Source organism: Giraffa tippelskirchi, chromosome 1 (assembly GCF_054371585.1).
Source record: "Giraffa tippelskirchi isolate mGirTip1 chromosome 1, T2T-mGirTip1v1.2.pri, whole genome shotgun sequence".
Lineage (NCBI taxonomy): Eukaryota > Metazoa > Chordata > Mammalia > Artiodactyla > Giraffidae > Giraffa > Giraffa tippelskirchi.
In genome coordinates this window covers 157975167-157999892 of record NC_137275.1, presented here as the reverse complement: position 1 = coordinate 157999892, position 24726 = coordinate 157975167, and the positions used below count along the sequence as shown (strand labels likewise).

The following is a 24726-nucleotide window of genomic DNA, read 5'->3' as shown; positions in this document are numbered from 1 at the left end:
GAATGGTTGAAAGAATAACTTAAAAAATAAGTGGTGGATTTCCTTATTTTCCTTGAACGCTGCTACAGGTCTGTTTATAAGCAACAGAATAGAGTATAAAAAATTCCCCCACCCTCCCAAGAGAAGGCGGTGCTAATCTATGTCAGAGTGAAGTTATTATCCTTTGAAAGCTGATTTTTACCAGGTGGAAATAGATTTCGACCTTAGCTTTGTTAGATACTTGTGAAATACTGGGTTTAATCAAATTAGTTAAAACTGTCACATCTGTGTGACTGTTTGAATGCCTGTAAGGCCCTTGACTATCCTCACACACAGCCCTGGTAAAAGTAATGATGAGATATAGGTATTTCTGGTATCTTTTATATGACTGTAATAGTTAGGTTTTAAATTATAGTGTTTGCCATTAAGTTTTGGCTGATTTAATTTTTAAATACGTCTCAGAACAAAACAGGGTTTTGTGTTGTTTTGTTGTCACAAAACAGCAATGTGACACTTCTGTCTGGTGCTTGATTGCATGTTTTTATGTATTGCATATCATGTGGTTCTTAAATGAGATACTAATTCATTTACATTATGTATGCCACTTGAGTAATTTCTTTGAGTGTATATATTATTTTTAAGGCATATAAAGAAAAAATAATTAGAAGGTGAATTTTAAATTGCCTTCTGAATTTAGTTCATAATTTCACTCTAATGTAACAAACTGTAAAGTCTGAAATATAACTTTCCTTAACTCCATAAAGGACAGGCCTAACTTAATCTTATCACCCAACACCCGGAGGCTCAGATGGTGAAGAATCTGCTAGCAAGGCAGGAGACTCAGATTCGATCCCTGGGTCAGGAACATCCCCTGGAGGAGGGAATGGCTACCCACTTCAGTATTCTTGCCTGGAGGATTCCATGGACAGCAGAGCCTGGCAGACTATAGTCCATTGGGTCACAGAGTCAGACAGGACTGAGCGACTAACACAACTTAATTTTAGGCATAACTAAACTTAATATGGGCTTCCCTCATAGCTCAGTTGGTAAAGAATCGTCTGGCAATGCTGGAGACCCCAGTTCTATTCCTGGGTTGGGAAGATCCCCAGGAGAAGGCATAGGCTACCCACACTAGTATTCTTGGGCTTCCCTGGTGGCTCAGTCGGTAAAGAATCCACCTGCAATGCAGGAGATGTGGGTGCGATCCCTGGGTTGGGAAGATCCCCTGGAGGAGGGCACGGCAACCCACTCTTAATATTCTTGCCTGGAGAATCCACGTGGACAGAAAAGCCTGGCGGGCTGCAGTCCATGGGGTCGCAGTCAGACATGACAGCAACTAAGCGCAGTACACAGCATAAAGTTAATATGAAGGAAGATTAGACCAGGAGCCTGAGGACTACTTTATTTATTTGTAAAAGAAACAAAAATGTTCCTTGACTTTCGTAGGGATATTGTGAATATTGAGAATATCAGAGGTTTTTTTTGTTTTTTGTTTTGCTTTTGAACTTGATACTAAACAAATCTACGGCAGTCCTGGAACAGAAAACTGATCATACCCCTTTCCTTCAAATTCCGATGGTGTGCACAGATAGCTACCTTCTATAGAAATACTGGGGCTACTATCATTAAGATTGTGCAAAAATTTAGGTTGTACAGAATGTATGAGTTCAGAAGTATGTGAAAGGAAATTCAGGAATACCTTAGAGGAGGCTCCATGGTACTGTAGGTTCACTTATGGTTAACTTTGAACTCTGACATCACCATCACTTTAGAACTCAAGTACGGACGAGATGATTTTAAAGTCTATAACTGGGTGAATGGGGAAACAGGTCCCAGGCTCCAGTGTTTATTTTGATTTTTGATTTTTTTAAATAAATTTATTTATTTTAGTTGGGGGCCAACTACTTTACAATATTGTAATAGTCGTTGCCATACATTGACACGAATCAGCCATGGGTCCACATGTGTTCCCCCTCCCGGACCCCCCCACCCACCTCCCCCCCATCCCATCCCTCTGGGCCATCCCATCGCCCCGGTCCCGAGCATCTGTCTCATGCATCGAACATGGAATGGTGTTCTGCTTCACATATGACAATATACATCTTTCAATGCTATTCTCCCAGAACGTCCCACCCTCACCTTCTCCCTCAGAGTCCATAAAATTGTTCTATGCATCTGTGTCTCTTATTCTGTCTCGCATATAGGGTAAACTTAAGGGTAAACTTAAACTATGTAAGTTAGGTTAACAAACTTCTTTTAAAAGTGAAAATACCTCTAGCTAAATTGAGTAGCTATCAGTCGTTCCTATGTAATTTAGAGTGAATGGGTTTAAAATGTTTGCATGAGAACATGAAAGCTTTGATTTTGGAGACATTGTATATGTAAGTAATTTTACAGAATAAAGTGAATTTTGAAGATCTGAAGAAGGGTTTTATGGAATTTGAGGTCTTGAAAGCAGCTTGAGGGCATTGAGAGACATGGAGAAACATGCTCAAAAAGATGGGAGGATATAACACAATTTGCTTTCTTAAAATTTTGTTAGAGCTCTTTTAGTAAGTTAAATTCACTTAGGAGGAATGCATTTTTAAAAAGAGAAAACTAGCCTTCTGGGAGGAACTTGCATTTAATAGTCTAGCTGTTTGTTTATTTTTTTTAATGTCTAAAAGAATAGCTGCCTGGAAAATGTTGATTAGACATGCGGCTATGAAAATAGTAAAATAAAATCTCTAAGAATAATGTGTGCATTTTGTGGGTCTTCTAGTGAGCTTTTATGTACTTCTTATAGCGATTGTTGTATACCCTAAGTAGCTGTTTGGGATCCCAGTGTTATCGTCATATCTCTTCAAAATTCTTTCCTGACTTCAAGTTTGAGAATTGTAGTAGAGTGCTTCTTAGATGTGTTGATAACTAAGAGTTTCTGTTAATAGTCATTTTGCTTTTGATTTCATTTTTAGTGTGAGGGTGTGACTCATTTTCATTGTAACGTGTTGGTGTAAATTTGCTTTCTCTACTTAGTGATTCTACGTAGGATTTTAAAACTACTTAGTAGTTTTAAACTACTTGAATTTACAACAGAGATCATTCATATATTTCGGAACCAAAAAAGGGGACTCAAAAAAGGTTTGGTATGTCTGTTAGATTGAGGTGCTAGAGGTGCGAGTTACTTGATGGAGCAGTTGATGATGTGTTTCTGCCAAGGGTATTGTAAAAGGACTGATTTCAACTTTGAAGATGAAGCTGCTGTTTAAAGCACATTATGATTTATGATTGACATGGGGGTTGTATGAGATAAATTGTGTTTTGTACTGTATCAGAGAGCCTAGAATTATTCCTTTAATATACTACTTAACTGTGAATATAAAAGTCTCTGTGAACCACAAAATGATTCTTTAGAATGCTGTAATTCTAAATTAATCTGATCTTAATTTTCAGGTCATTGATTACTTTAAATATATGAACACTTTGTGTGAAAAACATAGTATTAACAGGCAGTGTATGAAAAGGATTAAGGGGACATATTGTATGTGAGAAAAAAACATTCTGTTCAAAGGTGCTAGTATGTTAATATAAATGAAAATTTTGTGAGTTATCACTGCTAATAAAAAGCTGAAATAGGTAGAACTACTGGATTTACGAAATGTAATACATTGTCTTTGAGCAACCCTGAGTGAAAACTTACCCTCTTTTTGCTGTGTACTAATAATGGAAAACAATGAGACAGATATTCAATCAGGTGTATGGTTAAGATGTCATGGAAAAACTCAAAGAAACTTTTTGGTTAACCCAACAATTTGTGCCTGTATTTTTTCCAGCTCTCTTCATTTCTCACACTTTCAACCCTATTCTGTTAATGCCTCCAAAGAGCCTTCCTTATAAACCCACTGCTTGGAAGTCATTTAGGGTTCACTGTTGGTTAAAGGATGAAGTTCAGACTCCTTAGTTTAATATCAGAGACTTTCCTCTCTTGGAATGCTCTCTTGCCCTGTCTCTGCCTGTCAGAATATTACCCAAACTTTAGCTACTGTTGAAATCTTGCTCTGAGTCATTGTTTAGTTCCTATAATTGTTTTTGATGAACACTGTTTTTCATTGAGTTCATTGTTCTTGATGAACAGTACTGTTTGTAGTGTAGTTTTTCACACTTGGTTTTTGTCTCCAAATGGATTGTAAATTTCTGGAGGGCAGAGTGATCTTATTTATTTTTAATTGAAATATAATTGATTTACAATATTGTGTTAATTTAGAAGTAATCTTATTTTGTATTATCTATGTTTTCCACAAAGATGTTTAATAAGCATTTTACAAATAATGAATTTAAGATATCCTATGCATAACACATACTCTTCTCAAGTTTTAATAATTTGAAGATTTTTAAATGTTGACATGTAACTTTAAAAATGTGATGATATTAAATTGCAACTTAAAATCAGAAAAAATTGTATTAGGGTTATAAAAGTTAAGGTGAATTGAGTGCTTTTTTATTACACCCAGCCCAAATTATATTAGAAAAGTAGTATATTATTCATAATAGCCAAGATGTGGAAGTAACCTAAGTATCTGTCAGTGGATGAATGGATAAAGAAGATGTAGTATATATGCATAATGGAATATTGTTTAGCCATGAGAAAGGACATCTTAAACTATTTGCAGCATATATGGAAGGACCTAGAGGGCATTATGCTAAGTGAAATAAGTCAAAGACACATTATGTATATATCACTTACATATATGCGATCTAAAAAAGCAAAATGGATAGAAACGTACTAGAATGGTGGATATGAGGGGCTGGGGAGTGGTGGAAAAGAGGAGATGTTGATATGAGAGCATAAACTTCAAGCTGTAAACTGAATAAGTTCATGTACAGCATGGTGATTATAGTTGATAATACTGTATTATATGCTTGAAAGTTGCTTAGATGAGAGTAGATTTTTCAGTGTTTTCTCTACAAAAAAAGAAATAGTAATTATGTAACATGATGCATGTGTTAGCTAAGACTGGTGGTAATCTTTTTGCAATGTATAAGGGTACCAGATCAACATGTTGTACATCTTAAACTTACAAAGTGTTTTATGCGAATTGTATCTCATTAAAGTTGGACAGGTGTAGTGGTGGAAGTGCTACCTTATAAAGGGTCTTTCTTTAATTATTAGGTAATCTGCAGTTTACCAGAACTTAATGTGCAGTATTATATATAGCCAGTTGAACTCCTCGTTCCCAATGTATATTTATATTGATGTGATCTATAATTTGGTAGTGGGACCACATGTGTGTGCTTTTAGTTTTTTAGTCATGTCTGACTCTTTGTAACCCCATGGACTGCAGCCTGCCAGGCTCCTGTATCCATGGGGATTTTCCAGGCAAGAATACTGAAGTGGGTTGCCATTGGCTTCTCCCAGGGATCTTTCCAACCCAGAGATCGAACCCAGGTCTTCCACATTCCAGGCGGATTCTTTACTGACTGAGCCACCAGGGATAGGTAATCTGTTATTTGTGTGGATTCATTTCAGATTTCTGAGGAGATCAGTATACATCTTTGTGTGTCTCAGAAAGGGCAGCAGTGGGGGAAGAGTAATTTGGTTCTTCACTATAGGCCTCCTTATCTAGTGTTTGCCTCCTTATCAAGTGTTGACTATCAAAGCTGGAAAAAATGTATGGAATATTCAACTACATTTCAGCTTTCTAGATTATCTCCCGCCTTTATACTGTGATTCACTTATTTATCTAAAGTATGGTCTCAAACTGGTACAAATTGCTTGAGAGTCTAGTGGCATTTAGTTAAAGGTATCTAGCCAGTGAACATAATTTTCATACTGAACTGCCACAAGGAAGAAGTTAACTTACCCTGTATATCAGGGTACAAAATAATGATGTTCCCAAATGAAAAAAATTAAGATTTGGGCCAGTCAGAAACTAATAGCAGTATCAGTAGAGGTGCATACCTAATGTCCATCAGTATAATTTCCACTTACTGCATCTTTTAATCACTGAAATAAAAGCTTCTGTAAGATTCACATCTGTGATTGAGAAGGCTTTCTTTTCTGGTTATCACCTGCACTCTGAAGAGATTTGGTGTGGGCTGATTCTAAGACTGAAATATGCCTGGCTTGACTACAACCCCATAACCTTCTGTGCAAGTTATGGCACAGTATTACAGGGACCCCTGACTTCTGTGAGAAATGAGGACCTTGAGGTGAGATGGAGAGGAAGGAGTTCAGTGCTGATGGTCAGTTCCCTCAGTGTAGTGGAGGAGATTTTAGTGACTGGATTCCCCTCCTCTTACTTCAGATCCTAGTGGAATGGAATGTAGACCTAAAGTGGAACTACTTGTTGGGAGTTTCTAGTGCCAATCCGTGCAAGCTGGAAAATATACATTTCTAGAAGCCTTGAGTCCCTGTTTAACCTCCCATTATACAGGCACTACAAGGAAAGTTTGAAAACTTTTGATGCAAACACAGTAAAATAAACATTTAAGTACTTACTCTGCCAGACACTGATGCCAGGATGTGAACTCTGCCAGACACTGGTGCCAGGATGTCAACAGTACACAGAAACAGTCCCTGCCTGCATGAAGCTTCTGCTTTAGTGAGGGGAGACAGGCAGCAAACACATCCATATGTCAATATAATGAGTGCCGTGGAGACGAGCAGAGTAACAGTGTCAGGGAATGTTCGTGGGGCATTGTTATTTTAGCTAAAGATGGTTGGAGAAGGCCTCCTTGGGGAGGTTGCATTTCAGCAGAGACCTTCAAGAACAAAGTGACCAAGCCATGTAGGTATCTGAGAGAACATTTCAGGTAAGTTCAGTTCAGTTGCTCAGTCGTGTCCAACACTGTGCAACCCCATGGATGCAATACATTGGCTTCCCTGTCCTTCACCAACTTCAGGAGCATGCTGAAACCCATGTCCATCAGGTCGGTGATGCCATCCAACCATCTCATCCTCTGTTGTCCCCTTCTCCTCCTGCTTTCAATCTTTCCCAACATCAGGGTCTTTTCCAGTGAGTCAGCTCTAGGCATCAGGTGGCCAAAGTATTGGAGCTTCAGCTTCAGCATCAGTACTTCGAATGAATCTTCACAACTGATTTCCTTAAGGATTGACTGGTTTAATCTACTTGCAGTCCGAGGGACTCGCAAGAGTCTTCTCCAACACTACAGTTCAAAAGCATCAATTCTTCAGCGCTCAGCTTTCTTTCTAGTCCAACTCTCACATCCATACATGACTACTGGAAAAACCATAACTTTGATTAGATGGACCTTTGTTGGCAAAGTAATACCTCTACTTTTTAATGTGTTGCCTAGGTTGGCCATACTTTTCTTCCGAGGAGCAAGCATCTTTTAATTTCATGGCTGCAGTCACCATCTGCTGTGATTTTGGAAACCAAAAAAAATAGTCTGTCACTGTTTCCATTATTTCCCCATCTATTTGCCATGAAGTGATGGGACTGGATGCAATGATCTTTGTTTTTTGAATGTTGAGTTTTAAGCGAATCTTTTCACTTTCCTCTTTCACTTTCATCAAGAGGCTCTTTAGTGTTTCTTTGCTTTCTGCCATAAAGGTGGCATCATCTGAATATCTGATGTTATTAATATTTCTCCAAGCAATCTTGATTCCAGCTTATGCTTCATCCAGCCTGGCATTTTGCATGATGTGCTCTGCATGTAAGTTAAATAACCAGGGTGACAGTATACAGCCTTGATGTATTCCTTTCGCGATATGGAACACTCCAAGCCAGGCTTCAACAGTACATGAACCGTGAACTTCCCGATGTTCAAGCCGGATTTAGAAAAGGCAGAGGAACCAGAGATCAAATTGCCAACATCCGTTGGATAATCAAAAAAGCAAGAGAGTTCCAGAAAAACATTTATGTCTGCTTTATTGACTATGCCAAAGCCTTTGACTGTGTGGATCACAATCAACTGTGGAAAATTCTGAAAGAGATGGGAATGCCAGACCACTTGACCTGCCTCCTGAGAAATCTGTATGCAAGTCAAGAAGCAACAGTTAGAACTGGACATGGAACAGCAGACTGGTTCCAGTATGGGAAAGGAGTACGTCAAGGCTGTATGTTGTCATCCTGCTTATATAATTTATAAGCAGAGTACATCATGCAAAATGCTGGACTGGTTGAAGCACAAGCTGGAATCCAGATATCGGGGAGAAATGCCAATAACCTCAGATATGCAGATGACACCACCCTTATAGCAGAAAGCAAAGAATGAAGAGGCTCTTGATGAAAGTGAAAGAGGAGAGTGATAAAGTTGGCTTAAAACTCAACATTCAGAAAACAGATCATAGCATCTGGTCCCATCACTTCATGCAAATACATGGGGAAACAATGGAAACAGTGAGAGACTTTATTTTTTGGGGCTCCAAAATCACTGCAAATGGTGACTGCAGCCATGAAATTAAAAGATGCTTGCTCCTTGGAAGAAAAGCTATGCCCAACCTAGACAGCATATTAAAAAGCAGAGACATTACTTTGCCAACAAAGGTCCGTCTAATAAAAGCTATGGTTTTTCCAGTAGTCTTGTATGGATGTGAGAGTTGGACTATAAGGAAAGCTGAGCACTAAAGAATTGATGCTTTTGAACTGTGGTGTTAGAGAAGACTCTTGAGAGTCCCTTGGACAGCATGGGGATCAAACCAGTCCATCCTAAAGGAAATCAGTCCTGATATTCGTTGGACGGACTGAAGCTGAAGCTGAAACTGCAATACTTTGGCCACCTGATGCAAAGAAATGACTCACTTGAAAAGACCCTGATGGCTGGAAAGATTGAAGGCAGGAGATAAGGGGATGACAGAGGATGAGATGGTTGGATGGCATCACCGACTCGATGGACATGAGTTTGTGTAAGCTCCAGAAGTTGGTGATGGTCAGGGCAGCCTATCGTGCTGCAGTCCATGGGGTCGCAAAGAGTTGGACACAACTGAGCGACTAAAATGAACTGTTGTTCCATGTCCAGTTCTAACTTTTGCTTCTTGATCTGCATACAGATTTCTCAGGTGGCAGGTCAGGTGGTCTGGTATTCCCATCTTTTGAAGAATTTTCCACAGTTTGTTGTGATCCACACAGTCAATGTCTTTGGTGTAGTCAATAAAGCAGACATAGATGTTTTTCTGGAACCCTTTGCTTTTTCGATGATCCAGCGGCTGTTGGCAATTTGATCTCTGGTTCCTCTGCATTTTCTAAATCTGGCTTGAACATCTGGACGTCCATGGTTCATGTACTGTTGAAGCCTGGCTTGGAGAATTTTGAGCATTTCTTTGGTAGTGTGTGAGATGAGTGCAATTGTGCATTAGTTTGACCATTCTTTGACATTGCCTTTCTTTGGGATTGGAATGAAAGCTGACCTTTTCCAGTCCTGTGGCCACTGCTGAATTTTCCAAATTTGCTGGCATATTGAGTTTAGAACTTTCATAGCATCATCTTATAGGATTTGAAATAGCTCAACTGGAATTCCATCACCTCCACTAGCTTTGTTTGTAGTGATGCTTCCTAAGGCCCACTTGACTTCGCATTCCAGGATGTCTGGCTCCAGGTGGGTGATCACACCATCATGATTATCTGGGTCATGAAGATCTTTTTTGTAGAGTTCTTGTGTGTGTTGTTGCCACCTCTTAATATCTTGTGCTTCTATTAGGGTCATACCATTTCTTTCCTTTATTATGCCCATCTTTGCATGAAATATTCCCTTGCTGTCTCTAATTTTCTCAGAGACCTCTAGTCCTTACCATTCTGTTGTTTTCCTCTATTTCTTTGCATTGATCACTGAGGAAGGCTTTCTTATCTCTCCTTGCTATTCTTTGGAACTAGGCATATCTTTCCTTTTCTCCTTTGCCTTTTGCTTCTCTTCTTTTCACAGCTATTTGTAAGGCCTCCTCAGACAACCATTCTGCCTTTTTGCATTTCTTTTTCTTGGAGATGGTCTTGATCCCTGCCTCCTGTACCATGTCATGAACCTCCGTCCATAGTTCTTCAGGGACTCTGTCTATCAGATCTAATCCCTTGAACTTATTTGTCACTTCCACTGTATAATCGTAAGGGATTTGATTTAGGTCATACCTGAATGGTCTAGTGGTTTTCCCTGAAAGTGAAAGTAAAGTCGCTCAGTCGTGTCCGACTCTTTGCGACCCCATGGACTGTAACCCACCAGGCTCCTCCATCCATGGAATTTTCTAGGCAAGAGTACTGGAGTGGGTTGCCATTTCCTTCTCCAGGGGATCTTCCTGACCCGAGGATCGAACCCAAGTCTCCCGCATTGTGGGCAGACACTTTACCATCTGAGCCACCTACTTTCTTCAATTTAAGTCTGAATTTGGCAATAAGAAGTTCCATGATCTCAGCTGGTCAGCTCCTGGTCTTGTTTTTGCTGACTATATAGAACTTCTCTGTCTTTGGCTGCAAAGAATATAATCAGTCTGATTTTGGTATTGACCATCTGGTGATGTCCATGTGTAGAGTCTTCTCTTGTGTTGTTGGAAGAGGGTGTTTGCTATGAGCAGTGCGTTCTCTTGGCAAAACTCTCTTAGCTTTTGCCCTGCTTCATTTTGTACTCCCAAGGCCAAATTTTCCTGTTACTTCAGGTATCTCTTGACTTCCTACTTTTGCATTCCAGTCCCCTATAATGAAGAGGACATTTTTTGGGGGGTGTTAGTTCTAGAAGGTCTTGTATGTTTTCATAGAACCGTTCCCTGATAGCGCAGTTGGTAAAGAATCCACCTGCAATGCAGGAGACCCTGGTTCAATTCCTGGGTCCTGAAGATCCCCTAGAGAAGAGATAGGCTACCCACTCCAGTGTTCTTGGGCTTCCCTTGAGGCTCAGCTGGTAACGAATCCGCCTGCAATGTGGAAGACCTGGGTTCCGTCCCTGGCTTGGGAAGATCCCTTGGAGAAGGGAAAGGCAACCCACTCCAGTATTCTGGTCTGGAGAATTCCATGGATAGTCGATGGGGTCGCAAAGAGTCAGACATGACTGAGTGACTTTCACTTTCACTTTATAGAACCATTCAACTTCAGCTCCTTCAGCATTACTGGTTGGGGTATAGACTTGGCTTACTGTGATACTGAATGGTTTGCCTTGGACACGAGCAGAGATCATTCTGTCGTTTTTGAGATTGCACCCAAGAAATGCATATCGGACTCTTTTGTTGACTATGAGGGCTACTCCATTTCTTCTAAGGGATTTTTGTCCACAGTAGTAGATATAATGGTCATCTGAGTTAAATTCGCCCATTCCAGTCCCATTTTAGTTCACTGATTCCTAAAATGGTGATATTCACTCCTGCCATCTCCTGTTTGACCACTTCCAATTTACCTTGATTGGACCTAACATTCTAGGCTCCTATGCAATATTGTCCTTTAGAGCATCAGACTTTACTTCCATCACCAGTCACATCCGCAACTGGGTGTTGTTTTTGCTTTGGCTCCGTCTCTTCATTCTTTCTGGAGTTATTTCTCCAGTATTCTCCAGTAGCATATTGGGCACCTATTGACTTGGGGAGTACGTCTTTCAGTGTCCTATCTTTTTGCCTTTTCATACTGTTCATGGGGTTCTCAAGGCAAGAGTATTGAAGTGGTTTACCATTCCCTTCTCCAGTGGACCATGTTTTTTCAGAACTTTCCACCATGACCTGTCCGTCTTGGGTGGCCTTCCACGGCATGGCTCATAGTTTCATCGAGTTAGACAAGGCTGTGTGATCAGTTTGATTAGTTTTCTGTGATTGTGGTTTTCCTTTTGTCTGCTCTCTGATGGATAAGAGGCTTATGGATGCTTCCTGATGGGAGAGACTGACTGTGGGGGAAACTGGGTCTTGTTCTGATGGGCGGGGTGATGCTCTGTAAATCTTGAATCCAATTTTCTGTTTCGGGGCTGTGTCCCTCCCTGATGTTTGACCTGAGGCCAAACTGTGGTGGAAGAAATGAAGATAATGGTGACACACTGCGGCACTCAGTGCCCCTGACCCTGCAACAGGCCACCGTCAACCCACACCTCTGCCAGAGACTGCTGGGCACTCATGGGCACATCTGGGTCAGTCTCTTGTGGCATCACTGCTCCTTTCTCCTGGGTCCTGGTGCACACAAGGTTTTTTTTGTGTCCTCCAAGAGTCTGTTTCTCCAGTCCTGTGTAAGTTCAGGTGGTTGTATGATGGGGTTAGTGGCGACCTTCTCCAAGAGGGCTTATGCCATACCCAGCTATGCTGCACCCATAGGCCCTGTGCTTGCGGTAGGCCACTGCCGACTCATACTTCCGCAGGAGACGTTCAGACACTCAAAGGCAGGTCTGGCTCAGTCGGTCTGGTATCTTCTCGTGCTCACAAGGTTTTGTTTGAGCCCTCTGAGCGTCCCTGGCGGGTATGGGTTTTGATTCTAAACGCAATTTCACCCCTCCCACCGTCTTGATGGGGCTTCTCCTTTGCCTCTGGACATGGGGTATCTTTTTTAGGTGGAATCCAACATTCTCCTGTCAATGGTTGTTCAGCAGCAAGTTTTAATTTTAGAGTTCTTATAGAAGATGAGCACACGTCCTTCTACTCTGCCATATAGCCACTAATACTTGGGGTTTGATTCTAAATGCGATTTCGCCCCTCCTACCATCTTACTGTGTCTTTGCCTTTGCCCTTGGACATGGAGTATCTTTTTTTGATGGGATCCAGCATTCTCCTGTCAATGGTTGTTCAGCAGTGAGTTGTAATTTTGGAGTTCTCGCAGAAGATGAGCGCACATCCTTACTCCGCCATCTTGGATTGGATTTTTTTCAGGTAAGGGTGATGCCAAGTCCAAAGGTTCTGAGGAAGGAACTGCATGCTGTGACACCAGTGTAGTAGAAAAGTCAAAAGTTAGTGTGGCTGGAGTAAAATGAGTAAAGAGGATATTAAGAAATATGTCAGAGACAAGGTTGGGGATGCGGCGTAGGGACATGCACTGATGATGCAGGGCGTTATAGGCCATTGTGAGGACTTGGCTTTTAACAAGCAAGATGGGGAGCCATTTGAAGGGTTTTAATGTGATGTGATACAACTTAAGTTTTAGTAGTGGCTGGCTGCTGTTTGGATAGCATATACATGGTAAAGAAGTAGTAGCAGCCACAGCAAAATAGTACAAATAATGGCATTTGAAGTCCAGGAAAAATCAGGCTTTTAGGATGGATATCTGGTATATAGGGTCTTCCCTGGTGGCTCAGTGGTAAAGAATCTGGCTGCTAATGCTGTAGGCACAGGTTCAATGCCTGGATCGGAAAGATCCCTTGCAGAAGGAAATGGCAATCCCATGGATTACAGTTACAGTCTGTGGGATTGCAAAAGAGTCGGAGACAACTTAGCAACTAAACAACAATGGAAAAAGAAGGTCACACAAACGAAGCAGAATAAAAACATCTAAGTAAAGACACTTTGCTCACCTTCAGTGCTTGTGAATTATTGAAATGATCCATTTTACTTGTAAACGTTGATTCTGAGTTTACTATGGATTGTGTGATTTACATCATGGAAGCAAAGTTTGCTGAATTTAGGTTCTTAACATAACTCACTCATGATGTCTGTCCTGTCCTCATAGTAACCTGTCCAGCCTAACTTTTAGACTTAAAGTTCTCTTTCAAAATAATTTATATCTTCATTATTCATGGAAAGCTAGCATCACTTGTGTGAGTAGAGGGTTACTTGTGAGGAGCAAAATGAAAAGAATGTTACGAAAAATCAGTTTCTTGCCAAAGCCTCTTACCCTTGCCTTGAGAAGGGCAGTTTGCAGATTACGTGAGAGATGGTTAGAAGTAAACTAGCACCTCATACAGGTTTCCTCCTTAGCAAAGTCAAAAGGACTGAATAGTTGAAAAAGTTTTATTTTCTCACACATGATTAAATATTTAATACAGTGTTTATATGTCTCCTAAAATGATGGTATAGAAAATATTGCATTCCTAGCATTCCGTTTACTGCTAGATAAAGTATTTATTATGCATTTTATCAAATCAGAATCAATTTTGTTGTTCATTTGCTAAGTCATGTTTGCCTCTTCCACCTCATGGACTGCAGCATGCCAGGCTTCCTTTTCCTTTACTGTCTCCCAGAATTTGCTCAAACTCATGTCCATTGAGTCAGTGATGCTGTCAAAACCATCTCATCCTCTGTCATCCCCTTCTCCTCCTGCCCTCAGTCTTTCCCAGCATTGGAGTCTTTTCCAGTGAATCAGCACTTTGCATCAGGTGGCCAAAGTATTGAGGCTTCAGCATCAGTCCTTCCAATGAATATTCAGGACTGATTTTCTTTAGGATTGACTGGTTTGATCTCCTTGCTGACCAAGGGACTCTCAAGAGTCTTTTCCAGCACTGGAGTTCAAAAGGATCAATTCTTTGGCACTCAGCCGTCTTTATGGTCCGACTCTCCCATCTGTACATGACTACTGGAAAAGCCATATCCTTTATCAGCAAAATGATGTCTCTGCTTTTTAATATGCTGTTTAGGTTTGTCATAGCTTTCCTTCCAAGGGGCAAATGATGAATTTATAATTTAATCATTTAAAATATTCTAGAATTCAGACTTGCCACAGAGTGAGACAGTTTTTTTTTTTAATTAACCAGCAGGCATCAGTTGGTTGAAGTCAAGGTATCTTACTTTTAAGCTTTGCTTAAACCTGTCTCCTCAAGTAATTTGTCTTATTTCAGTCATAAATCATACCTAAATTTGCATATAAAATTTTGGATATTATTGTAGCTATACTGTAGAATTTGCTGTAGCTTAATTTTCAGTTTTATTGAGGTGTGTGAAATACATCCCGTAAGTGTGCCATAATTTTTAGTAAATTAATAAGAGTTGTGTACTCATCATTGCTGTCTGGTTTTAAGAGCATTGATAGCAACCTCAAAAGTAGTGTGCTCATTTGCATTATTTGTTAGAAAAACTCTTTGCACTATTGAATTGCATTGGCATGTTTGTCAGAAATCTATTGACCATAAATGTAAGGGTTTATTTCTGTATTTTCTGTTCTGTTGATCAGTTTGTCTATCATTGTACAAACATCGTCACACTGGAGCTTTTATAGCAAGTTGGTGAAAGTCCTACTTTTTGTTTTCAAAATTATTTTGCCTGTTCTAGATCTTTTGCAGTTCTATATAGATTTTAGGGTTTTTGTCAGTTTCTACAAAAGAAAGAAAAGAAAAACCTTGCTGGGATTTTTCAGGAAATGACACTAAATCAGACACTCATAAACATGAGTGTCTCTTCATTTGTTTAGATTTTGAAAAGTTTCTGTTGGCAGTATTTTTTAGTTTGCAGTGTACAGGTCTGTTACTTTTTTTAAGCTTATTTCTAAGTTGTCTTTATCTTCTATGATGCTGTTATGAATGTAATCATCAGTTTCATTTTCAGATCATTACTGACATATAGATATGAAATTTATTTTTTGTATATTCTGCAGCCTTGCCAAAATTTGTTTACTTCAGTAGGATTTTTTTTTTGTTAGTTAGAACTAATAAATGAATTCAGCAAAATTGCAGGACATAAAATCAAGATGCAAAATTCGGTTGCATTTTTATACAAAAACAGTGAACATCCAAAAGTGAAATTAAGGAAATAGTTCCATTCCACAGTAGCATCAAAAAGAATAAAATACAGAGTGTGAGGGGAAATGAATTAAGAGTTCAGGATTAACATATACACACTGCTGTGTATAAAATACATAAGCAACAAGAACCTATTCTTTAGCACAGGGAACTATATTCAATGTCTTGTAATAACCTATAATGGTAAAGACTCTGAAAAAGAGTGTGTATGTGTACACTTGATATAACTGCGTCCCTTTTCTACATACCTGAAGCTAATACACAGCTTGTAAATTAACTATATTTCAATTTAAAAAATTTATATTAATTAAAAAAGAATAAATACTTAGAATGAAAATTAATTAAAGAGGCTAAAGACATATGCTAAGAACTACAAAAATCGCTGAAAGAAAGAAGATGCAAATAAATGGACAGACATCCCATTTTTATGGATTGGGAGACAGTATTGTTGAAACGCCAGTACTGTACTGCCAAAAGCAGTCTACAGATTCAGTGCAATCCCACCAGTGCTTTTTGCAGAAATATGAAAATCCATTCTAAAATTGATACGGAATCACCAGGGACTTCCCTCTTCAGTCTAGCTGAAATTTTATCAATTTTTTAGATCTTTACAGAGAACCAACTTTTTTTTTTTTACTGACCTTAGTCTATTAAGTTTCTGTTTTCTATTTTATTGATTTCTGCATTGATTTTTTTTTAAAAATTGTTTTCTTCAGCTTGCTTTGGATTTAGCTTGCTTTACTTTTGCTAGGTTGAAAACTTAGGTTATTAAGTTGAGGCATTTCCTTTTTTTAATGTAGGCATTTTAAGCTCTTAAGTTTGCTTCTAAGCACTGTATTAGTTGTATTCCATAATTTTTTTCTTTTGAACATTTTCAGGTTTACAATAAAATTGAGAGGAAATTACCATTTCCTTCTCCGGGAGATCTTCCTGACCAAGGGATCAAACCTGAGTCTGCTGCAGCTCCTGCCTTTTGATTGGAGTGTTTAGTCTATTTCACATATGATTATTGATGTGGTTGGGTTTACATTAGATAATTTGCTATTTCTTTTCTATACTTCAGATGTTTTCTGTTTATCTGTTATGCCTTTAATCGCTTGGATTTCTTAACCATACTTTTTGAGTTATTTTACTAATGGTTACTCTAGCAATTAAAAATGAATCTTATTACAATATATTTCAGGTTGATTCTGAATTAACTCTGGTAAAGTATAGAAAATGTTTCATCCTGCTTTTTACTTTAATGCTTTTAAAATGGTAAAATATGCATAATATAAAATTTACCATTTTAATCATTTTTAAATATGCAATTCTGTGGCCCTAAGTATATTCACATTTGTGCAACCATTACTTTCATCCATTTCTAGAACTTTTTCATATTGAAACTCCATTTCTGATCAACAATAATTCCCCATTTCCCCCTCCTCCCAGCCCCTGGCAACCACCATTTTACTTTGTTTCCTTATGAATTTGCCTATTGTAGAAACACAATATTTGTTAGTGATAGGCTTAATTCACTTAGAATGTATTCAAGGTTCTTCCATGTTATATAGCATGTACCAAAATATGCTACCTTTTTAAGGCTGAATAATACTTTGTTGTAGGTGTATATTATAGTTTATCCATTCATATGTTGATGAACATTTGAATTGCATCCATTTTTGGGGTTGCCTTCACTTTTTGTGAATAGTAGTGCTGTGAACTTTAGTGCACAAATATCTTTTGCAGTCCCTGTTTTTAATTCACTTGTGTATATCCAAAGTGGAATCGCTGGGTCATATGGTAATTCTCTGTTTAATTTTTTGAGAAATTGCTGGGGTTTTGTTTTGTTTTGTCATAATGTTTTTTTCACGGTGGCTGCACCATTTTACATTCCCACCAGCAATACACAGGGGTTTTGATTTTCCCACATCTTTACCAAAACTTTCTTTTTCCTGTTTTTTTTTTTTTTTTTGATAGCTATCCTGATGAGTGCAAAGTGGTATCTCATTGTGGTTTTGATTTGTATCTCCCAGGCTTCCTTGGTGACTCAGTGGTAAATTATTGGCCTGCAGTGCAGGAGACGCTGAAGATGTGGGTTCGATCCCTGCGTCAGGAAGATCCTCTAAAGTAGGAAATGGCATCCCACTCCAGTACTGTTGCCTGGACAATCCCACGGACAGAGGAGCCTGGAGGGCTAGGGGTCCATGGGGTCACAAAGAGTTGGACATGACTGAGCTCACATGCACACACATAACATCACTTATCATTGTGTATGCTCAGTTACATCTGACTCTGTGGCCCTGTGGACTGTAGCCCGCCAGGCTCCTTTGTCCATAGGATTATCTTGGCAAGATTACTGAAGAGGGTTGCCATTTCCTCCTCCGTGGGATCTTCCAGACCAAGGGATCAAACCTGAGTCTCTTGCAGCTCCTTCATTGGAAGTTGGATTGTTTACCGGTGAGCCACTTGGATTTAATACCTTTTAATGTATTTATTGGTTGCTTCTGTATCTTCTTTGGAGAAAGTCTCTTCGAATTCTTAGCCCATTTTAAAATCAGGTGACTTTCTTTTTGTTGTTGAGTTCTTGGCATTCTGTATTCACAGTTAGCCCTTCAACAACGTGGGTCTGGCCTGACCCAAACATGTGAATGTTTTTCATTAGTAAAATTCTGTAGTACTACATTATCAATGGTTGGTTGAATTCTCAGATGTGGAACATGCAGTGATGAAAGGCCCACTGTTAAGTTATACTGAGGTTTTTGACAGAGGGTCAGTTCCTGCATTGCAAGGGTCAACTGTATTCTGAATATCAATTCCTTATATATGTGATTTGCAAACATTTTCTTCCATTATGTGGGTTGCTATTGTACTCTGTTGATAGTGTCCTTTGATGTCCAAAAGCTTTTAATATTGATGAAGTCCAGCTTAACTGTTTTTTCTTTTGTTGCCTGTGCTTTTGGTGTCATATGCAAGAAATGATTGCTAAATCCAAAGTCATGAGGTTTTTGTCCTGTGTTTTTCTTTTAAGACTTTAATAGTTTTAGCTTATATTTAGATTTGTGATCTATTTTGAGTTGACTGTTGTATATGGTTTAAGATAAGGATCAAATTTTATTTTTTTCCTTGTGGATATTCAGTTTTCCTGGTGCAGTTTGTTAAACACTATTCTTTTCCCCCATTGAATGGTTTTGGCACTTGTTGAAAATCCTTTAGCCACGTATATGATGTATTACTATTAATCTTGGGCTCTCTGTTATATTTCATTGTTGTGTATGTCAGTCTTTATGCCAGTGTGGTACTATTTTGATTACCATAGCTTTGTGTTAAGTTTTGAAATCAGAAAGTGTGAGACCGCCAACCTTCTTCTATTTTATGCTTGTTTAGCTATTGAAGTCCCTTGAGATTCCATGTTTTAGGATGAATTTTCACAATATCTGCACAATATCTGCAAAAAACAAAAAACTGGTGTTGTAATTTTGATAGGGCTTACTTTGAATCTGTAAGTTGCTTTGGTATTATTGACATCTTAACATTATTTTTTAACCTATGAACATGTGATGTCTTGCCGTTTACATGCATCTTCTTTATTTCAGCAATATTTTGTAGTTTTTAGCATACAAGTCTTTCACTTCCTTGGGTAAGCTTAATTCTGAATATTTTATTGTTTTCAATACTACTATAAATGTAGTGATTTTTAAAATTTTATTTGTACACGTTCCTTATTACATAGAAATTCAGCTGATTTTTGTGTGCTAATACTGCATCCTGCAGCTGTGCTAAATTGTTAATCACTTCTAACAGTTTTGTATGAAATCTATAGCGTATTCTATATAGAAGATCATATTTTCAGAGATGAAAGAGAATTCTACTTCTCTTCCAGTTGGGTGCTTTTTATTTTCTTACTGATTTCTCTGGGCAGGATTTCCAATACTGTTTTGAATGGAATTAGTGAAAGTGAGCACCCTTGTTTTGTTCCTGATCTTAGAGAAAAGCTTTTCAGTTTTTCACCATCATGTATGATGTTGACCATAAGTTTTTTTATATATTACTTTTCTTACATTGAGGTATGTTCCCTCTATTCCTAACTTGTTGAGTGTTTTTGTCATGGAAAGGTGCTGAGTTTTGTCACATGTTTTTTCTGAGTCAACTGAGATGATCATGTGGTGTTTTTCTTTCTGTTAATGTGGTTATTACATTTGTTTTTCTTACATTCCAGGAATAAGTCCCACTGACTTATAATTATTTTCATAATGCTGTTAAATTTGGCTTGCTAGTATTTTGTTGAGTATTTCTGCATATTTAGCAATTCCAAAATACTGTATACATATGTAGAACAGATAACTAAATTAGTTGTATGAAATGATAGCCAAGCACTCACTGTCAGAAGAAAGTTCCAAGTAGGGGTGAAGTCTAGAATGAAGCACATTGTGCTTGATAATTGTCACATGTTTCTCTTTATAAACATTTGCATATATTAAAAGAAATATTTACGGATATGTGTGTATATGTGGGTTAGTAAAGGTTCATATATTTCCTACTGTATTTTCTGAGAAAACCTAAAGGTAATGACATCCCACTAGCAATAAGCATCTTATTTTCAGGTCTTGTTTTCTAAATACTGTTTCTAATTAAAAGAGTCAGGAGTCTCTGAAAAAGTTGCTGATTCTAGAGCAAAGGCAGACAAAGTACCAAATGACCTTGTGGAGCTTTTTTGTAGTGCCAGAAATTGATGTCCAGTTGTTCCAGCATCATTTGTTGAGAAGACCATCTCTTCTCCATTCTGTTGCCTTTGCTCCTTTGTCAGAGGTCAGTTGACTATATTTGTGTGTGTCTGTTTCTGGGCTCTCTATTCTGTTGCATTGATCTGTTTTCTACTGTTTTGCCAATACCACACTGTCTTCATTTCTTTGTCTTTATAGTAAGTCTTGAAGTTTGGTGTCAGTCTTTCAATTTAGTTTGTTTCTTTTAATATTGAATTGGGTGTTCTGGATCCTTTGCCTCTCCATGTAAACTTTAGAACCAGTTGGTCAGTTTCTGTAAAATAACTTGCTGTGATTTTGATTGGGATTGTGTTCAATCTGTAGATCAAGTTGGGAAGAATTGAAGATTTTTCTTTTGTTCATTGAAACTTTGTAGATTTTCTCACATAGGTCTTACACATATTTTGAATTTGTACCTAAGTATTTTTTGTTGAAACTTACACTCATTCGTTGCTAGTATATAGAAAAGCAATTGCTTTTTATTTATTAACACTTTATCCTGCAACCCTGCTGTAATCACTTATTATTTTCACAAGTTTTTTGTTGTTCATTCTTTCTGATTTTCTGTATGTGCAGCCATATCATGTAAGAACAAGTTGAATTTTTTTTCTCAATCTGTATATCTTTTATTTCCTTTTCTTGTGTTATTGCATTAGCTCGGTATGATTTTGAAAAGGAAGGGTGTACCTTCCTGATCTTATCAGGAAAACTAGTTTTTTCCAGTGAGTATGCTGTTAGCTATAGGCTTTTGTAGATCTTCTTTGTCAGATTGGAGAAGTTCCTCTCTGTTCCTAGTTTGCTGAGAATTTTTGTCCTGAATGGTGTTGAATTTTGTCAATTTTTTTTTCTACATCTGTTGATTTCTTTAGCCTGTTGCTATGATGGTTGATTATATTAGTTTTCACGTGTACCAATCTTGAAGACCTGTAGTAAATCTCACTTGATTATGGTATATAATTCTCTTATACATTGTTGGATTTCATTTGCTAATATTGTGTTCAGAATTTTTGTATCTGTGTGCATGAGAGATACTGGTTTGCCATTTTCTTATAATGCCTTTTCTGGTTTTAGTATTGGGGTGATACTGGCCTCAAGGAAGGAGTTAGTATTCTCTGCTTTTATCTTCTGAAAGAGATTGTAGAAAATTTATATAATTTTTTTCTTAAATGTTTGGTAGAATCCACCAGTGAACCCATCTGGGCTGGTCCTTTATATCTTTGAACATTATTAATTATCAGTTCAGTTTCTTTAATAGATATAGGCTTATTTAGATTGTTTTTATTTATGCTTTTTTATTTATGCTAATTTGCTTGGACTGTTTCAACTTATGATTTAATATTGTTGTCGTTCAGTTGCTAAGTTGGGTCCAACTCTTTGCGACCCCATGGACTGCAGCACTCCAGGCTTCCCTGTCCTTTACTATCTCCCAGAGTTTGTTCAGATTCTTGTCCATTGAGTTGGTGATACCATCCAGACGTCTCATCCTCTGCCACCCACTTCTCCCTGTGCCCTCAATCTTTCCCACCATGAGGGTCTCTTCCAATGAGTCGGCTCTTTGAATCAGGTGGCCAAAGTTTTGGAACTTCAGCTTCAGCATCAATCCTTCCAATGACTATTAAGGGTTGATTTCCTTTAGGATTGACTGGTTTTATCTCTTTGCAGTCCAAGGGACTCTTAGGGTCTTCTCCAGCACCACAATTCAAAAGCATCAATTCTTCAGCGCTCAGCCTTCTTTATGGTCCAACTCTCCCATCCGTACACGACTACTGGAAAAAACATAGCTCTGACTATGGAGCTTTGTTGGCACAGTGATGTCTCTGCTTTTTAATACACTGTCTAGTTTTGTCATAGCTTTTTCCTTCCAAGGAGGAAGCGTCTTTTAATTTTGTGGCTGACCCCATCTGCAGTGGTTTTGGAGTCCAGGAAAATAAAATCTGTCAGTGCTTCCACTTTTTCCCCTTCTATTTGCCATGAAGTGATGGGACTGCATGCCATGATCTTAGTTTTTTAATGTTAAGTTAGAAAAGGTTATGTTATCTTTTATTATACTTCTAAACTTATTAAAATACTGTCAGTACTTCATGATGTTTTCTTAGATTTACTTATTATGAGACATTAATAAAATACAACTTTTTCTTCCAGCCCAGTGTATTAATTGTAACCTACAAGGAACCTGCAAAATCGTCTTCTCAGTTTGGGTCCTACAAGCAAGCTGAATGGAGGCCAGATAGTACCATGATAGCTGTGTCAGTAAGTAGATTTTAATGGTGTTTTCTTATGAAATCATTACATTGCATCTAAGTTGGATTTTCTTGGGTGAGATCTTTTTACTCTTTCACACCCTTTAGTATTTACTGTCTGTGATAGCAGTTGTTCTATTTAGGTTACTCCTCCTCCTGTATCTTCTTTCTTGACTTTTCTACTTCCTCCCATCCCTAAATGGTGCCTACCTCCTTTTCTTTTTATTCCTCTCACTTTCCTGTTTTGTCCTTAAAGTCTAATCCAGATTTTTTAAGCTTTCATCTATATTCACATAGTATTCTCAAATTTATATTATGAATCCTTCCCTTTATTCCCAAGGATGTTTCACAAAAATGATAAATTTTGTGTTTATGTTATACAACATTCTCATATCCATTTGAATTTACTTCTGCACCTCTTCTTCTCTGGTCCATTAGTGTGCTTAAATCTGGTTGATCTTACCTTTTCAAATACTATTTTTTCATTGTCATCTCTTGGGTTGTCGTCACCACCTAATTTGAATTAGCGATGTTAATTTGAATCAGCATGGTTAACATTTATTGAGCACCTTCTATGTAAGTGTTGTTATAATCAGATTATGTGCATCATCTCTTTCAATCTTTAAATGAACACTTCAAAGTAAATACAATTGCCCTTTCTAGTAGATTAGTGTATTGAGGGTTTGAGAAATTAAGTTTTATCCAAAGTTACACAGTATATATTAGAGAGAAGGGCTTTAAAATGAGGTACTTAGATTCCATTTACTGTCCTTTCAGCTATTACACTAATTTATCTCTCTGCTTTCAATCCTTTTCCTGTTCATGCTATATAATACTGACTGGGTTAATCATCTGAAAATGCCTCCATGAAATAAAAAATACTGAGTAGTTACTCACTTCCTATAGAAAGGGTTTGCAGATTACCAACTATGTATCATATCTACTCGGCTTCCTGTTGGTATGTGGACTATAAGAATAGTTTTACGTATTTAAATGATTGAAAACAATCAAAGAGGAATAATATTTTTGACAGTTGAAAATTATTTAAATTTTACTATCCATAAATAACATTTCCTTGAAAATGCCTTTTTATTTACACGTTGTTTACGGCTGCTTTCTAGCGACAGAATCTGAGTTGAGTAATCCTGACAGTGACCATATATGGTGCTGCATCTCTTCACTCTTCCGCTCAGTGTACTATAAATTATAGTGAAGCATTTATAAATTTTGTGTTTTGAGTACCATGCATATTGCTATGCTGTGACATTTCATATGATTTTTATTACTAGTGTATAAGGAGTAAAATTGTGTCGGAATGAAAGAAGAGAAAAATAAATTTTGAATGTCATGCTTTTAAAGCACATGGGAGTGTGCATAATTTTATTATTGAATTAGATGGCAACATATTGTTTATTTTAGAATGACTATAGTGACGTGAAAAGAATACAATATAAGTTGACATTACCTAGCTGAGTACTCATCATAGTATTCTCAACTCACTGAAATCAGTAGTCAGGAAAAGTTAGAAAATTTAAAATGGACTGTCTTATCACATCAGAATTTTTTTCACAAACATAAACAATTAAAATGAAGGTGCAATCAAAGTAAGTTTGCTTGGTTCTTGTGATGAATTGACAGATGTTAATTCTGCTCAGTTATTTATTTGAATAGTTAAGGCAGAGTGTGAAATGATTATGAATTATTCCCCATGGATAGCATGTGTGAAACAACAGGTGAAAAATTTTTCAAAAAGGTTGAGAAAACACTAATTCAGTATAACCTGAAGTAGAATCTGCTAACGTGTTTAAATGATGATGGTAAAAACATGGAGCAGAAAAAGGCTTAGTTGGACAAATTTACAAAACTAATCCTTGTGTAAACATTGTAAAACAGATGGTTATATTTTAGGTTTTTGTTAGAAATAGAAGCTGAATATTCTGATTTGCCCAAGCCCAAAGCCTTTCGATGACTTAGCAGTCAGAAATTTATATGTGGTTAAGCCATTTTGATGACAACTAATGTTTGAATTACAAGTAATGTCAGGCTGCTTTTTATACTTCCATTGCTGTCAAAAGTTAACAAGAAGTAAGATCTCTAAGAAAAATTAGCAGTGGATATTTTTTCTGACTCAAACCATGGTTCTGATAGTATTTTTTTTGAACTTTGATGCCATTGGGGAAGAAATTTCCATGTTTCAGAACCCATTAATTGTA

The 24726-nt window shown here is 37.8% G+C and overlaps 1 protein-coding gene across 10 annotated transcripts in view; it reads left to right on the top strand.

The window, feature by feature from the left end:
* Positions 1-24726, top strand: part of RIC1 (RIC1 partner of RAB6A GEF complex) — a 158769-nt gene that overhangs the window by 1512 nt on the left and 132531 nt on the right. For all 10 annotated transcript variants that reach the window (XR_014056881.1, XR_014056895.1, XR_014056901.1 and 7 more), the window contains exon 2: positions 22416-22523. Coding sequence is in view for 5 of the 10 variants with exons in the window: in XM_081500979.1 (XP_081357105.1) it covers positions 22416-22523 (108 nt within the window). In the remaining 5 variants the exon portion in view is untranslated. The remainder of the gene's footprint in view (positions 1-22415; positions 22524-24726) is intronic.